This window comes from Monodon monoceros, unplaced genomic scaffold, assembly GCF_005190385.1.
Source record: "Monodon monoceros isolate NGI ecotype Baffin Bay Population unplaced genomic scaffold, NGI_Narwhal_1 Super_Scaffold_21, whole genome shotgun sequence".
NCBI lineage: Eukaryota > Metazoa > Chordata > Mammalia > Artiodactyla > Monodontidae > Monodon > Monodon monoceros.
Window position 1 is genome coordinate 159,925,800 of NW_021703778.1, and position 15,042 is coordinate 159,940,841.

Sequence of the window (15,042 nt, forward strand, 5' to 3'; positions counted from 1 at the left end):
CTGTTGTGGCCTCTCCCGTTGCGGAGCACAGGCTCCGGACGCGCAGGCTCAGCGGCCATGGCTCACGGGCCCAGCCGCTCCGCGGCATGTGGGATCTTCCCGGACCGGGGCACGAACCCGTGTCCCCTGCATCGGCAGGCGGACTCTCAACCACTGTGCCACCAGGGAAGCCCAGTTTACTCTTTTAATTAAGAAAATAAGAGATATTATAACCTAAGAAATTTTAAAATGTACTTCACAAGGACAGTCTACTCAATACTCTGTAATGGCCTATATGGGAAAAGAATCTACAAAAGAGTGGCTATGTGTATATGTATAACTGATTCACTTTGCTGTACACCTGAAACTTACACGACATTGTAAATCAACTATACTCTAGTAAAAATCAAAAAAAAAAAGATGGTTAAAAAAATGTATTTCACACACAGAGACTGTCACTAAGACACACAGAGACAGGCAGAGGAGACAGTTGGGGACACCTGTCAGCTGGCCACTCCTGAGGCCTCTGAATAAGCCACACTCATCTGTTGGGCCCCATCCTGGGTCCCCTTTTAACGAAGGGTTTGTCCCCTTCTGGCAATCAGCTAGGTTACTATTGTACAAGATCTGAAGTGCTCTCTACCCACTGAAACTGCTAACATACTAAAATGTCTCTAGCAGCCTAAATGGCATTTAAAATAAAATAAATACTGTGAATTGATGAAATGACCAATTATGTTAAGTACCCATGCCTGGTGTAATCCAAACCAAATCTTACCCCATTATCCTCAAAACGGCAAGATGATTCAGCAGGCCCTCTTGCCAGTGAATCTGCAAGAACCGAAACACAGAGGCCGCCCTCAACAGGACCCTGAGTGCTTCCAGTTAATTCTCGCAATTGGTTTTACGCTGGAAAAAAATAACTATACTACCTCTCTGCTCAACAGCTTATAAAGCAAACAACTATTAGACAATACACATCGGTTCCCCACTGTACCAATTAGGTCATTCTGTTCCACTGATTTCAGGTTTTACCTTCCATTACTTCCTCTTTGGAAATCTCAGCTTTCTTCTGAAAAACATCTTGGAGTGCATGATGATGTCATTATTCCAAAGTGCCCGCAAAGCCCTCATTTCTGCATCCACCCCATAGAGTCCCCATCGCTCTCTCTACCTGTGGTCCTCTCGTGCCCATGTGCTCTGGCTGTTTCCCTCCTGGCATCACCCCCATCTATTTACTTTTTAAGGCCTTGTACAAGTGTCAACTCTCCCAAGAAGTGACAGGCCCATGTTCCCTCCCTCCTGTCAAAAACAAGGCTCTGTCCTCGAAGCAATGGGGCACATCTGCTCACTTTGCTGCTTTTGGGTTCTTTTAGTCTCAACCCGTAGGATGACTTCACAGAGCAGGTTCTCCCCGGCCCCGTGCAGTCCGGTTTCGCCAGTTCTGCTTGTGGTCAGGGCCCACGGTCACAGCTGGGCTTTGCTGGCCGGTTGCCGGGTCCCTGTGTCACCCTGTGTGACCAAGCTTCACCTACTACCCTGCTTCTAGGAACTGGGTTTTTTAGGGGATCCTCCTGGCCTGCAATCCCAATCCTTGTGGCTGGAACCTATTAACAGAGTTCTTTCCTAGTCTGATTATCTAGACAAACATCCTCCTGCTTGCTTTAGACATAAAGAAAAAATGCGGACATACATTGAAAATACAAAGTATAAAGGTGAGAAAGTGAGCATAAATCAGCTACATTTTCTTCTACTTGATTCTAAACTAAACCTTCCTCTGCCATGACTGGGCAGCTCCATTCTTTCTATGCCAGTATCTTTACCGTAAAACTTTTGTTCGTGGGCATCAGCAACTTCTTGATAAGCCAGTACTGCCCGCCAGAGAAACACAAGAATATGACACAAATGAACTTATCTATGAAACAGAAGCAGACTCACAGGCATAGAGAACAGACGGTGGTTGCCAAGGGGGAGGAGGGGTGGGAGGGGGATGGAATGGGAGTTTGGGATTAGCAGAGGCAAACCATTATATATCGAATGGATATACAGCAAGGTCCTATTGTATAGCACAGGGAACTGAATTCAATATCCTGTGATAAACTATAATGGAAAAGAATATAAAAAAGATATATATATATATATATAAAACTGAATCACTTTGCTGTATAGCAGAAACTAACACAACATTATAAATCAACTATACATCAATAAAATAAAGTTAAAAAATAATAATTCAGAAGAACACGCACAGAGTTTAAAAAACCTTATTACAATGTAAGTGTCTTGTGAACGCTCTATACAGATACAGCAAATGAAGAAACACAACAGGAAAAAAAACATTAGCAAATCCCCACCCACACTCCAGAATTCTCACCACGATACTTCTGATTTTCGCATGTACATAAAAAGTAAATGGGATGTATTGAATTGGATGTGGATTCAAGAAGCATCTGAGGGCTTCCCTGCTGGCACAGTGGTTGAGAGTCCGCCTGCCAATGCAGGGGACACGGGTTCGTGACCCGGTCCGGGAAGATCCCACATGCCGCGGAGCGGCTGGGCCCGTGAGCCATGGCCGCTGAGCCTGCGCGTCCGGAGCCTGTGCTCCGCAACGGGAGAGGCCACAGCAGTGAGAGGCCCGCGTACCACAAAAAAAAAAAAAAAAAAAAAGAAGCATCTGAAATCTGTAATAATTTAATTCTCAATGCCTAGAGTAATTAGGAGAATGTTTAACCCTATGTAGAAAAGAAAAAAAGTCTACCACCCATGAGACAGAATCTCACGGTGAAATCACTCAATTTCATAAACCTTATCAATTTTTCCCTCATGCTTCTGTCCTGCAGAAATAACCCAAAACTAACATGCTTAGAGCAAATCTTCCCTAATGTGGAACTTAATGAATAAAAATCCTATAAGAAAATGCTCTAAGTAAATAAAATTCCTTTTGTGAAAATAATCCAACCATGAATGATATTCATATCATTGCTACAGATCTAGAGGAAAAATAAGGATGCACATAACTTTGAAATCCACTTGAAAAAACCCAAAGGCTCCTCATAATAGGTCTCCATTTACACTTTCTGAAGGGAGAACAGAATAGATTTTTTTAAAATTATGTATTAATTTTTGAGAGTGGAGGGAGTTCCCTTTTTTTCTTAAATATTTAGGATATTTATGATGGTCATTAAAATTAGGATTGATCAGACCTGCCTACCTAAATTTCACCTGGACCAAGCAAAGATGTAAAGAAATTCTGAAGTTCCCGATTTCACAGGCTATTAAAAAGACAACATACAATTGTATGGCCTTGAAAACAACAGCACAAATGTGATGACATCTCTCACAATTGTTTGAGCTACTCTGGAAACCTGAAGATAGATGCCTCTTTTCTTAGCTACATATATATCACACACATGGCTGGCCCTGGGCGTGTAACTTTTAGGGAAAAGAGGCGTAACAGCTCTAAACCAACCAAGATGCACTGAAACTCCTCACCCTAAGCCCAGTACAGTTTCAAAGCTCTTGGCAAAACCAAATCCATCTGCTTTGGGCCAGTTGTGCCACTCTGACACCCAGCCAATCGAGAGAGGCTAATGAGGAAGGGAAGTCAGAAGACACTTGGGGGCCAGCCAATTCCAGCTGATCTGCAGAGCAGACATCTCCCCAAAGTACTTTCTCAAAGTAGTCAGCGTGCATCTCATTGCTATTTTTAGCTCTGTGTTCTTCTTCGACTTTGGCCATTTTTAAAGAAACTTGACAGCAAAAGTAGAGATGAAAGGCGGTTTGAATTCCTTGAGTGCATTGGACAGGAAGTCGCGCAAGACAGCTGAGGATGGACTGGACAGCAGAAAGAATGTCCCCCTGCAAATGACGCCTGCAGGGATGAGGGAGGGTGTCTGAACTCTGAGTCTCAGAACAAACCACAGTCACCCTTCCAGGCACACATGGACGTCAGGGCACAGCAAGCAACAAGTGGATCTCCACGATGACCCAAGTGCCAAAACACCCCCAACATTCCTCACAGCCCAAGCACTGGAAATCCGTGATAGGGTTTGATTTTACCAGCCCAATCTATGCTATCGTTGCATCCTAACTGCCACATAATTCCAATTTCACCGAAGCAAGCCGACCACTTCTGGAATCTGACCAGTGACAACAGACCAAAGAAGCCGTCTTATCTCAGATTAACAATTCATATCAACCAGGAGACGTCAGTAGGAAGAAATAAAGAGAACTGGACAAACAGAGCCATCCCACAGCAGTCACAGAGTGCCCGCTCTGCAGCAGACAGAACTCTCCCGACAGACACCAGGAGCGAAGGAGTTGTGTGGGGATGGGGGAGGGGGAGGGGGGGCTGTCAGAGACCTACCTTGTAGAAGGGCTCCATTTCTCTTGAAGAAGGTGCTGCCCGGCCAGAGGGGTGGACCTGATGTGCTAAAACAGAATAGAAACCAGCGTGAGGGCGACCTTGTCTACACTCACTCAGTAGCACTCAGAAAACAACCCTTCCTCCAAACACATCCTTCAAAACGGCCTCAGAACACTTTCCCAATTATGCATTATTTACACCCTCTGAAAATGTATCTTTAAAAACCGTTAGTCTTGTTTTATGATGAATGGGCTTCATATTTCAACGTGCATAACCCGTCCATGTGGGTATTCAGGTTACTGTCCTAACGCTGCTCCCTCTTGGGCACTGAAATCATTTGCAGGTAAACAAAATGGCCACATCAGACGCTCACCATCATAGCTTATAACTTTTGCTAATTTCTTCATAATTTTATCACTTTATGAGGCAAAGAACTCCCATCCATGTCTTCTGAGATCAGCAGGTTTTTCACCGCTTCCTAGTGCCACCTGCCCATTATAAATGCGAGCTTGCCTCTCTTGGCTTTTCTACCACCAAATTCTTATTATACAGATATGACCTTGATCGACTCCCTCCCTCCCCTGTCTTCTTGTTTCACATCCCGTTTTCAATTCCTTGGCTTAAAATGTTGCACCCCATATCCCATAAAACACTTTGCAGATATGTTACCACTCACAGTCCTGTAACAGGAGAGGCAAGAAAAGACGAAAGATTAATGTATCACAATGACACTTTACTACATTTATAGACAAGCATTTTCACTGTTTTAAGACACCCAGTGAAAAACTTTATAACCAAGCCGGTCTTGGAGTAGAAAGGAGGTGATTCTAAATCAAGGATTGGTTTAGATTAATGTTAGAAAGCACTTAGTCAAAATTGTTCCTACAGCCAGCCCAACAGGCAGTATAAATTACTTTCTCCAAGACAGAATGTGGCAAATGCATCATCAATCATCTTCAGCGTTAAAAAAATTAAAAAGTTGGTCTAAATAATAAGTTTGGCAAACACGGACACACACACACAGAATAAGAAATCTGAAGGACTACCCGATGAATGTTTCTAGAGTCAATCAGGGTCTCTAGTGATGCAGGGGAACAATACTGTTAACAAGAAGGAGAAATGCCAGTGACACATTCTGTTGACCAACATTTCGTCCCCAGAGGTACAAAGAGCACACCAGGTATGGGGACATGTTACATGGCTGGTGAGGAGTAGAGAAGGAGGAAGAAAAGTGCTACAGCACACAAATACATCAAAATAATATCGAACGTGTCAGAAAACACACAGTATGAACCCTGATGTAAATGATAAAACTTTTGTTTTATTGTGGTTCGGATCCGCTCTACTCAGAGTAAGCGAGGATGATGCATCTCAGCTACAGCTTTTCCTGCAGCCCTGATTCTCAGCTCTGGCTGCTGTGGCCTCTGAGTGGCCAGGAGTTGCGCAGGACAGCAGGAGATCTGGCCGGGGTCTCAGGGCTGCAGGATGATGGCAGCAAGCTGAGTTCTCTTCTGTATGATTCCTGTCCTATTCCGATTTGAGGCTGTTAAGGCTCAAAGCTGCATGAAGAATAATGTGCATTAAAATGCTTAAGATTATCTTTTAACAACCCCAGCCGGCTCCTGGGATCTCACCATCTGATTTTTATAAGAAAGCAGGAAATAGCCAGGTGGCTGTGGCCAACACAGAATCGCCTGATTTCTAAAGATATTTAAAAACTCAGGAGTTCACGATAGAGGAGTTGGCGCTTCTGGAGAATTCGATAATTGACTATTACTGCAGGACGCTGAATATCTAGCTTACTTCCCTCCAAATCTCCTCTTTATTCTGACCTTGATTTGCCTGAAAACTGAGTAGACGCCAGGGATGGAGTAAACGTGGGGAACGGTAAATCCAGTGGTGTAGATAAGGAAAATTCTCTGTATGATAGAAATCTACTTCAAGATTTCTACAACATCCTTTGAATGTACCTCAGTCACCGATCGCTATTCCGGTCGCTCTGCCGTGCTGCCGGTGTAATCTACACTCTCACAGTGGAGACAGATCTGGACTGGCCCACCTGCCCGTTCTGATGTAGCCCCTGTTGTGACTGATGCATTCATCTGTGGGCTCGACTCCTGCCATGCTAATTGCAAAACTTTTGAGCTCACTGGCCCCATATTCTACACGCTTCTTTGGTATGGTCCCTCCAAGTGACATCTTCTAACTGTTAGGAGATTCAAGGATTTATTAAGAGCTTGTTGAAAACTGTGCTTGGACATGGAGAGAAAAATTAGAAGCCATATTTTATGGCCTCTAGGTGCTTACTGTCATACTTAGCTAGCTCCAACCTCTTGTGACTCTATCTAAAGAGACTAGAGATGCTGTGGAAAGGCCAACGGTTACGGCCCTAGTGGCTACAGGTTGGGGAGAGAGCAAACTGATTTTTTTCCTCCATCTGGAGACATCCCTGGCTCACCGGGCTTTAAAGCTCAAAGTTAGCTTTTAAAAAGTATATAAAATTACTTAAAAATGTATAGCAACCACAGTAATTCAGAGAAGCTAGTGGTCGAGATCTTTGTGGGAGTATCTCAGGCCGCTCTGGAAACCACTCGTGTGTGGCAAATCAAGGAGGGGAGGGTGGGTGGCCTGTGCAGAGGAGGACGGGGACTCTCCACACTCAAGTCACCTAAACGCCAGTGAACTTGTAAATAGTCACTGCCATGGGAAGTGGCCACTAGGGCCCCCTTCAACCTACCAGAGTGGGTTTTAATCACGTTACAATGGTGCTCACATTGCTTGAAGACAGGATACCAAATTACCATGTACAGAGCACAGTGGTCAACACTTTTCCGTGGGATCCTCCGATCCCATGAGAGGGCAAGGCAGAACCCACTGTCCCCATTCTTCAGGTGATGGAGGAACTTGTCCAAGTCATCACATGGCTGGTCAGTGATCAGCCCAAGACCAGCCCACTGTACCACAAAGACACACGTCAACGGCCCCGATTTCATTTCTCATCATCCAGCTTTCTCTTCCAGTCTTTCGGCACCAAACCCTTAGCTATCCTCCTTCATGGAAGACGGTTGTGGATGGTATTTCACTAGGAATCTCTCCAAGACAAAATCCCAGGCTAGAAAAAGCAATCAGCCTCACCAGATGCGAAAGACAGACACGTGGGCTCATATTAGCAGAAACAATACAACGCTGGCGCCACAACTGTCTCACTTCAGTAACGCTCTAACAAAATCTCATGACCTTCGGCACCAGAAGCCAAACGCACGTGTGGCAAAGGAAGTCGAGCAACAGGTTGAGAGGGCCTGGCCTGCCAGCAAAGGCAGTTTGTCAACTGGCATTTGAGAACATTGATCCAGCTGATCATTAAGACCAGAGCTGAGCCAGCAAATCCCAAGGGAAGTGCCCTACCATCCCACCAGCACCTGCCAGAGACTCAGAGCTCTGTCTCTCCCTGGGCCTCACAGACTCAGCTGCAGTTCTTCCAGTTCCCAAGGCGACACTGTAGGTCAACAGGTCGTCCAGCCCTAAGGTGGCTCTTGGCATAATGATGCCATCTGTCATGCGACGCCCATGAGCTGTCATCATTGTCAAAACCCGATGAACTCTAACCAAGACCCTGGGAGGTTCTGGCAAGATCCACACCTGTTTTCACCAGCCTGGACTTTCTGTGAGTCTAAGAAAAGAAAATTAGGAAAAGTACTTCTTTTCTAAGTACTTTTTAAAAAGTACTTTTTGCCTAAGAACCTGGCTGCCAAATGTGAACCGGTTGATCTGAAAGAGAGAACAGGGTACTGCAACACGGATGAACCCCGAGGACATCCTGCTAAGTGAAATACACCAGTCACAAAAGGACAAATTTCAAGTTCATAGAGACAGAGTAGAAGGGGAGTTCCCAGAGGCTGGAGGGAGGGGGGAGTAGGGAGTTGTTTTGTGGGTACAGAGCTGCAGTTGTGTAAGTTGAAAAGAGTTATGGGGGTTGGTTACCCAATAATGTGAATGTACTTAACACTATTGAACTGTACACTTAAACGGCTAAGACGGTATATTTTATGTTATGTGTATTTTACTACCACAACAAAAAATTTTTACTGTAAAATGATAGAGGGAGAGAGAGAGAGAGAGAGAGAGAGAGAGAGAGAAAGAATGAATACAGGAAGGACTCCGGAAGAAGTGAATCAAAGTCTAAAGAGTTTTGAGCAGTGAAAGATCAACCTACATGCTGTGTTTCTGAAGGTCCCCTGCAGTTAGCATCTCTGCCAGAGTGGCCCAAAGTACACTAAACAACAGAAAGGGATGTGGTGAGACCAGCCTATCCTAACCTGGTCCTTACAGAGGCCAGAGCTTGCCTGGTAGTCTTCAGGCAGCTGAGCAGATCTCTGACATATTCTTAGCACTAGAAACAATGCGAAGGCAGTCCCCTTGGATGTGTGAAATCTACCATCAGACTGTGTTTCTCCAGGAATAAAACAGTCAAAGCAGTTGTAATGAAGCGGGAAATTCCTGAAAAAATACTTGGAATTCTACTGTTAACTCTAACTGTGGACTGATCAACAGAATGTCATAGAAAAACAAATACGACCTACACCACATACTAACACAGACACGCTGGGTGAAAGATGCCAGTCTTGAAGTTTGGAATGCAGGAATCAGATGTGTGTGAGATGGTCTCAAGTTTCACAAAACACCCTTCATAATTTGAGACGCATCACTAAAGAGTCCAGTTGAAAGTTCAGAAATCTCAGGGACTTTTGCAACCTTCCATACAAAACCGGACTATGCTGACATTCAAAGGGATCTCAGTGGCCACCTGGCTCCATCCGAGCTGTGGTGGGGACAGCACAAGATTTGGACTCAAGGAATTTGTCTGTTGAAAACACAAGCTGAGGGCTTCCCTGGAGGCGCAGTGGTTGAGAGTCCGCCTGCTGATGCAGGGGACGCGGGTTCGTGCCCCGGTCCGGGAAGATCCCACATGCCGCGGAGCAGCTGGGCCCACGAGCCATGGCCGCTGAGCCTGCGCGTCCGGAGCCTGTGCTCCGCAACGGGAGAGGTCACAACAGTGAGAGGCCCGCGTACCGCAAAAAAAAAAAAAAAAAAAAAAAAACACAAGCTGAAAACAGGTCTCAATTCCACTCCTACAAACAGGGAGCAGTTACAGCATGTAGTGCTGGAGAATTAAATGAGATGATGCATGTACAAAGGACACTCTGTGAACTGCAAATATCCCAGTGGTTGTCTTGATTACAAGAAAACTGCAGTTCAGAGAGGTTAAATGATGTGCTCGGTGCCAACACTTCCTCCTACATCCTGTGGACTCTCCCAGTTAGGCTCTTGGCTTCACTTCTGTGACGGAAGAGCTAACCACACCTTCATCTTCCTCTTCCCCTTAAGGATGCTTTGAGATCATCTCATTTGCAAACGTTCCTCCACCCGAAGTAGCAATGAACACTTTCTAAAAATCAATAGGCTGGAAGAAGCAGCTTCACGGATGTCACCTACTCCAAAGAAAGCTAAAAAAAAAGACAGCTCTGCCCAGAATCCTGCATAGATTCAAACTATTAAGTACAGCTGCCCACAGTGACCTTTCAGGGTCAGGCAATCAAGAGGCAGAAGAGACCAGGTGGAAACGTATCAGGACTGGCCAATTTTCAGAGGCTGACAATTATTGGGAAGGCGTTACTGGAGTGATCAGACAATAACCAGCAAGGACCACAAAAGCCACAACGGAGAGTGTGGCAAGATCTCTCTGAAGGCAAAACTCGGATCCTGGTAAGAAATGGAATGGCTTTGTCACCTTCGCCAATGTTAAGACTGGAGAACTGGGATATTGGGATTGACGTATATACACTAATATGTATAAAATGGATAACTAATAAGAACCTGCTGTATAAAAAAATAAAGTTAAATTTAAAAGGTTTTTAAAAAGCCTGGAGACTCATCCTGTCTCCAACTGGATCAACCTGCAAAGCATTCCTGTGTGGCCATCACAGCCAAGGGTATGCTAGGCTGCAGTGGATGGGGGGGAACGGCTGTGAGACTCGGACAGGGATGGCTGCTCTGGAGCAAGATCTACTGTGCGATTTTAAATACATCAATAATGTTCCACGAAGTATGCTATGAAGTTTAGGGTTTCCCTCCTCAGACACGTTTGAGATGTGCTGCTGACCTGTGACAGGGTTTCTCAACCTTGGCACTGCTGACCTTTGGGGCTGGATCATCTTTATGGTGGGGGCCGTCCCGTGGGTGCTAGGGTGTTCGGCAGCCTCCCTGGCCTCTACCCACTAGATCCCAGCACCAACCCTCCCCAGGTGTAACAAATAAAAATGTCTCCAGAAACAACCATGTGTCCTCTGGGAGGTAAAATGGCCCCCAGCCAAGAACCATTACCTGATGGTCAGCAACCCGACTAAGCTGCCCTCACTCTCCTCTCCACTCGCCAAGTCCCAACACCCCCCCCTCCCCGCTCCATACCTCATCAGGCAAAAACGTCACCTCCTCTTTTTCTTTTCTAAAACCAAAGCCATTCCTCACAAGCTCACTCACCCTCCGTTACTTCTACCCGTGTCTGCACCTTCTGCTTTGCCAAAGCAACACCCCTATTGCCCTCTTTTCCTCTGGCATCTTTCCTCCTGCCATTATCCCTTGTCTCCCCTTGCCTCCCCCTTCCAGGACTTCTTAGCTGACCCATCATCCAACATCACCTAGTGTCCAGATCCTCCTCTTGGCCCCCATGACCCTGCCACGCACTAACCAAGCCCAGGAGCTGGGCGACAGTGCCCGACCTCCGCTCTTCTGTGTCATGGTGTCCCCGGACTGCCTGCGATCCCCTCACGTCTGGGTCATCAGAGGCCCCCAAGTCACCCTGCCATTCAGGGCTAAGGGCCTTGATGGCTCTACAGCCCCTCTCCCCTGCCCACTCCATGCCCGCCCACATGCACGCACATGAGAGGCTTACTTTATTATTATTTTTTTCTAATTACATAAACTCTCTATCACTTTTGACATTATCTCTTTAAAACCCTTTCCAAGTTTAGCCTCACAACACTCACCTAGCCTGGCTCTCCTCCTCCCACTCTCCTTTCTATGAAATCTGCTAGCTCTCTGTCCAGCCTTACCCCCATAATGATGGGTATTCCTAGAGTTTTAGCCCTCTCTTCTTCTCTAGTCATTCTCCTTTGTTAGGAGAGTTCATAAACTCCTGGGAAATCTGGCTTTTCCAATTCTGTATCTCGAGCTGATCTTGCCTCCAGACTCTGGAATGTATTTCTGGCTGCATCCCCCCGGGCCACATCGATTCAAATGAGGGAGCCAGTTTCCGGGGCTCTGTTTCCCCTGCTGGTCCCCATGGGCACTTTCCACACTGCCCGGGATTTCTCAGTGTCTCTATTGGTTCTCTAGGGCTGTCATAACAATGTACCGCAGATAAGTATCTTAAAACAATAGAAATTTCTTCTCTCCCAGTTGTGGAGGTTAGGAGTCCAAAGTCAAGGATGGTTCCTTCTAAGGGCTGTAAGTGAGAATCTGTTCTATGTCGCTCCCCTAGCTTCTGGTGGTTGCAGGCAATCCTTGGCCTTCCTTGGCTTATATAAGCATCACCCTGTCTCTGCCTTCATGTTTATATGGCATTCTCCCTGTGTGTGCTTTCTGTGTTCAAACTCCTCCTTTTGATATTGGCTTAGGGGTCCACCCTACTGCAGTATGACCTCATCTTCACTAACAACTGCAATGACCATATTTCCAAATGAGATCATATTCTGGAGTGCTGGGTGTTAGGACCTAACATCAATATATGAAGTTTTGGAGGGGACAACTCAGCCCAGCACAGTGTCTATTACTGTCTCCCTTTACACGCGGTGCACTCACACTCCCTGACACACTGCGACATCTGAGTCTGTCTTCTCCTAAATCCCTACCACCTACGGCAATGCTTGGAACTTGGCTGCTACCTGTCAATGCTTGTTGAAAGAACACAAGTTACCAATTAATTTAACTCAGCATTCCTCAAAAAAAGAAAAGAAATGACTCAGCTTTTGGTGATTGCCTGTAAAATGTTCAAGTTAAAAATTCTGGTGCTCATGGAACATTCTACAGGATAGATCATATCTTGGGTCACAAATCAAGCCTTGGTAAATTAAAGAAAACTGAAACCTTATCAAGTGTCTTTTCCGACCATAACGCTGTTAAGACTAGATATCAATTACAGGAAAAAATCTTTATAAGATACAAACACATGGAAGCTAACAATACACTACTTAATAACAAAGAGATCATTGAGGCAATCAAAAAATACCTAGAAACAAATAATAATGAAAACACAACGACCCAAAGCCTATGGGCTGCAGCAAAAACAGTTGTAAGAGGGAAGTATATAGCCATACAATCCTACCTCAAGAAACAAGAAACATCTCAAATAAACAATCTAACCTTACACCTAAAGCAAATAGAGAAGGAAGAACCAAAAAAAACCACAGTTAGTAAAAAGAAAGAAATCATAAAGATCAGAGCAGAAATAAATGAAAAAGAAATGAAGGAAACGATAGCAAAGATCAATAAAACTAAAAGCTGGTTCTTTGAGAAGATAAACAAAATTGATAAACCATTAGCCAGACTCATCAAGAAAAAAAGGGAGAAGACTCAAATCAACAGAATTAGAAATGAAAAAGGAGAAGTAACAACTGACACTGCAGAAATAGAAAGGATCATGAGAGATTACTACAAGAAACTATATGCCAATGAAATGGACAACCTGGAGGAAATCGGCAAATTCTTAGAAAAGCACAACCTTTCGAGACTGAACCAGGAAGAAATAGAAAATATAAACCGACCAATCACAAGCACTGAAATTGAGACTGTGATAAAAAATCTTCCAACAAGGGCTTCCCTGGTGGCGCAGTGGTTGAGAGTCCGCCTGCCGATGCAGGGGACACGGGTTTGTACCCCGGTCCGGGAAGATCCCACATGCTGCGGAGCGGCTGGGCCCGTGAGTCGTGGCCGCTGAGCCTGCGCGTCCGGAGCCTGTGCTCTGCAACGGGAGAGGCCACAAGAGTGAGAGGCCCGCGTACTGCAAAAAAAAAAAAAAAATCTTCCAACAAACAAAAAGCCCAGGACCAGATGGCTTCCCAGGCGACTTCTATCAAACATTTAGAGAAGAGCTAACACCTATGCTTCTCAAACTCTTCCAAAATATAGCAGAGGGAGAAACACTCCGAAACTCATTCTACGAGACCTCCATCACCCTGATACCAAAACCAGACAAAGATGTCACAAAGAAAGAAAACTACAGGCCAATATCACTGATGAACATAGATGCAAAAATCCTCAACAAAATACTAGCAAACAGAATCCAACAGCACATTAAAAGGATCATACACCATGATCAAGGGGTGTTTATCCCAGGAATGCAAGAATTCTTCAAATACGCAAATCAATCAATATGATACACCCTATTAACAAACTGAAGGAAAAAAACATGATCATCTCAATAGATGCAGAAGAAGCTTTCGACAAAATTCAACACCCATTCATGATAAAAACCCTCCAGAAAGCAGGCATAGAGGGAACTTACCTCAACATAATAAAGGCCATATACGACAAACCCACAGCCAACATCGTTCTCAATGGTGAAAAACTGAAACCATTTCCACTAAGATCAGGAACAAGACAAAGTTGCCCACTCTTATTCAACATAGTTTTGGAAGTTTTAGCCACAGCAATCAGAGAAGAAAAAGAAATAAAAGGAATCCAAATCGGAAAAGAAGAAGTAAAGCTGTCATTGTTTGCTGATGTCATGATTCTACACATAGAGAATCCTAAAGACTCTACCAGAAAACTACCACAGCTAATCAATGAATTTGGTAAAGTAGCAGGATACAAAATTAATGCACAGAAATCTCTTGCATTCCTATACACTAATGATGAAAAATCTGAAAGAGAAATTAAGGAAACACTCCCATTTACCATTGCAACAAAAAGAATAAGATACCTAGGAATAAACCTACCTAGGAGACAAAAGACCTGTATGCAGAAAACTATAAGACAGTGATGAAAGAAATTAAAGATGGTACAAACAGATGGAGAGATATACCATGTTCTTGGATTGGAAGAATCAACATTGTGAAAATTTCACAATTTGTGTGGAAACACAAAAGACCCTGAATCGCCAAAGCAATCTTGAGAAAGAAAAATGGAGCTGGAGGAATCAGGCTCCCTGACTTCAGAGTATACTACAAAGCTACAGTAATCAAGACAGTACGGTACTGGCATAAAAACACAAATCTAGATCAATGGAACAGGATAGAAAGCCCAGAGATAAGCCCACGCACATATGGTCACCTTATCTTTGATAAAGGAGGCAAGAATATACAATGGAGAAAAGACAGCCTCTTCAATAAGTGGTGCTGGGAAAACTGGACAGCTACATGTAAAAGAATGAAATTAGAACACTCCCTAACACCATACACAAAAATAAACTCAAAATGGATTAAAGTCCTAAGCATAAGGCCAGACCCTATAAAACTCTTAAGAGGAAAACCTAGGCAGAACACTCTCTGACATAAATTACAGCAAGATACTTTTTGACCCACCTCCTAGAGAAATGGAAATAAAAACAAAAATAAACAAATGGGACCTAATGAAACTTCAAAGCTTTTGCATAGCAAAGGAAACCATAAAAAAGACGAGAAGACAACCCTCAGAATGGGAGA

At 44.4% G+C, this 15,042-nt stretch overlaps 1 protein-coding gene across 7 annotated transcripts in view; it reads right to left on the minus strand.

Moving 5' to 3' along the window:
- The window catches only part of FOXN3 (forkhead box N3), a 403,885-nt gene that overhangs the window by 118,221 nt on the left and 270,622 nt on the right, over window positions 1-15,042 (minus strand). For all 7 annotated transcript variants that reach the window (XM_029238650.1, XM_029238649.1, XM_029238644.1 and 4 more), the window contains one exon: window positions 4,346-4,410. In XM_029238650.1, the coding sequence (XP_029094483.1) occupies window positions 4,346-4,410 (65 nt within the window). The remainder of the gene's footprint in view (window positions 1-4,345; window positions 4,411-15,042) is intronic.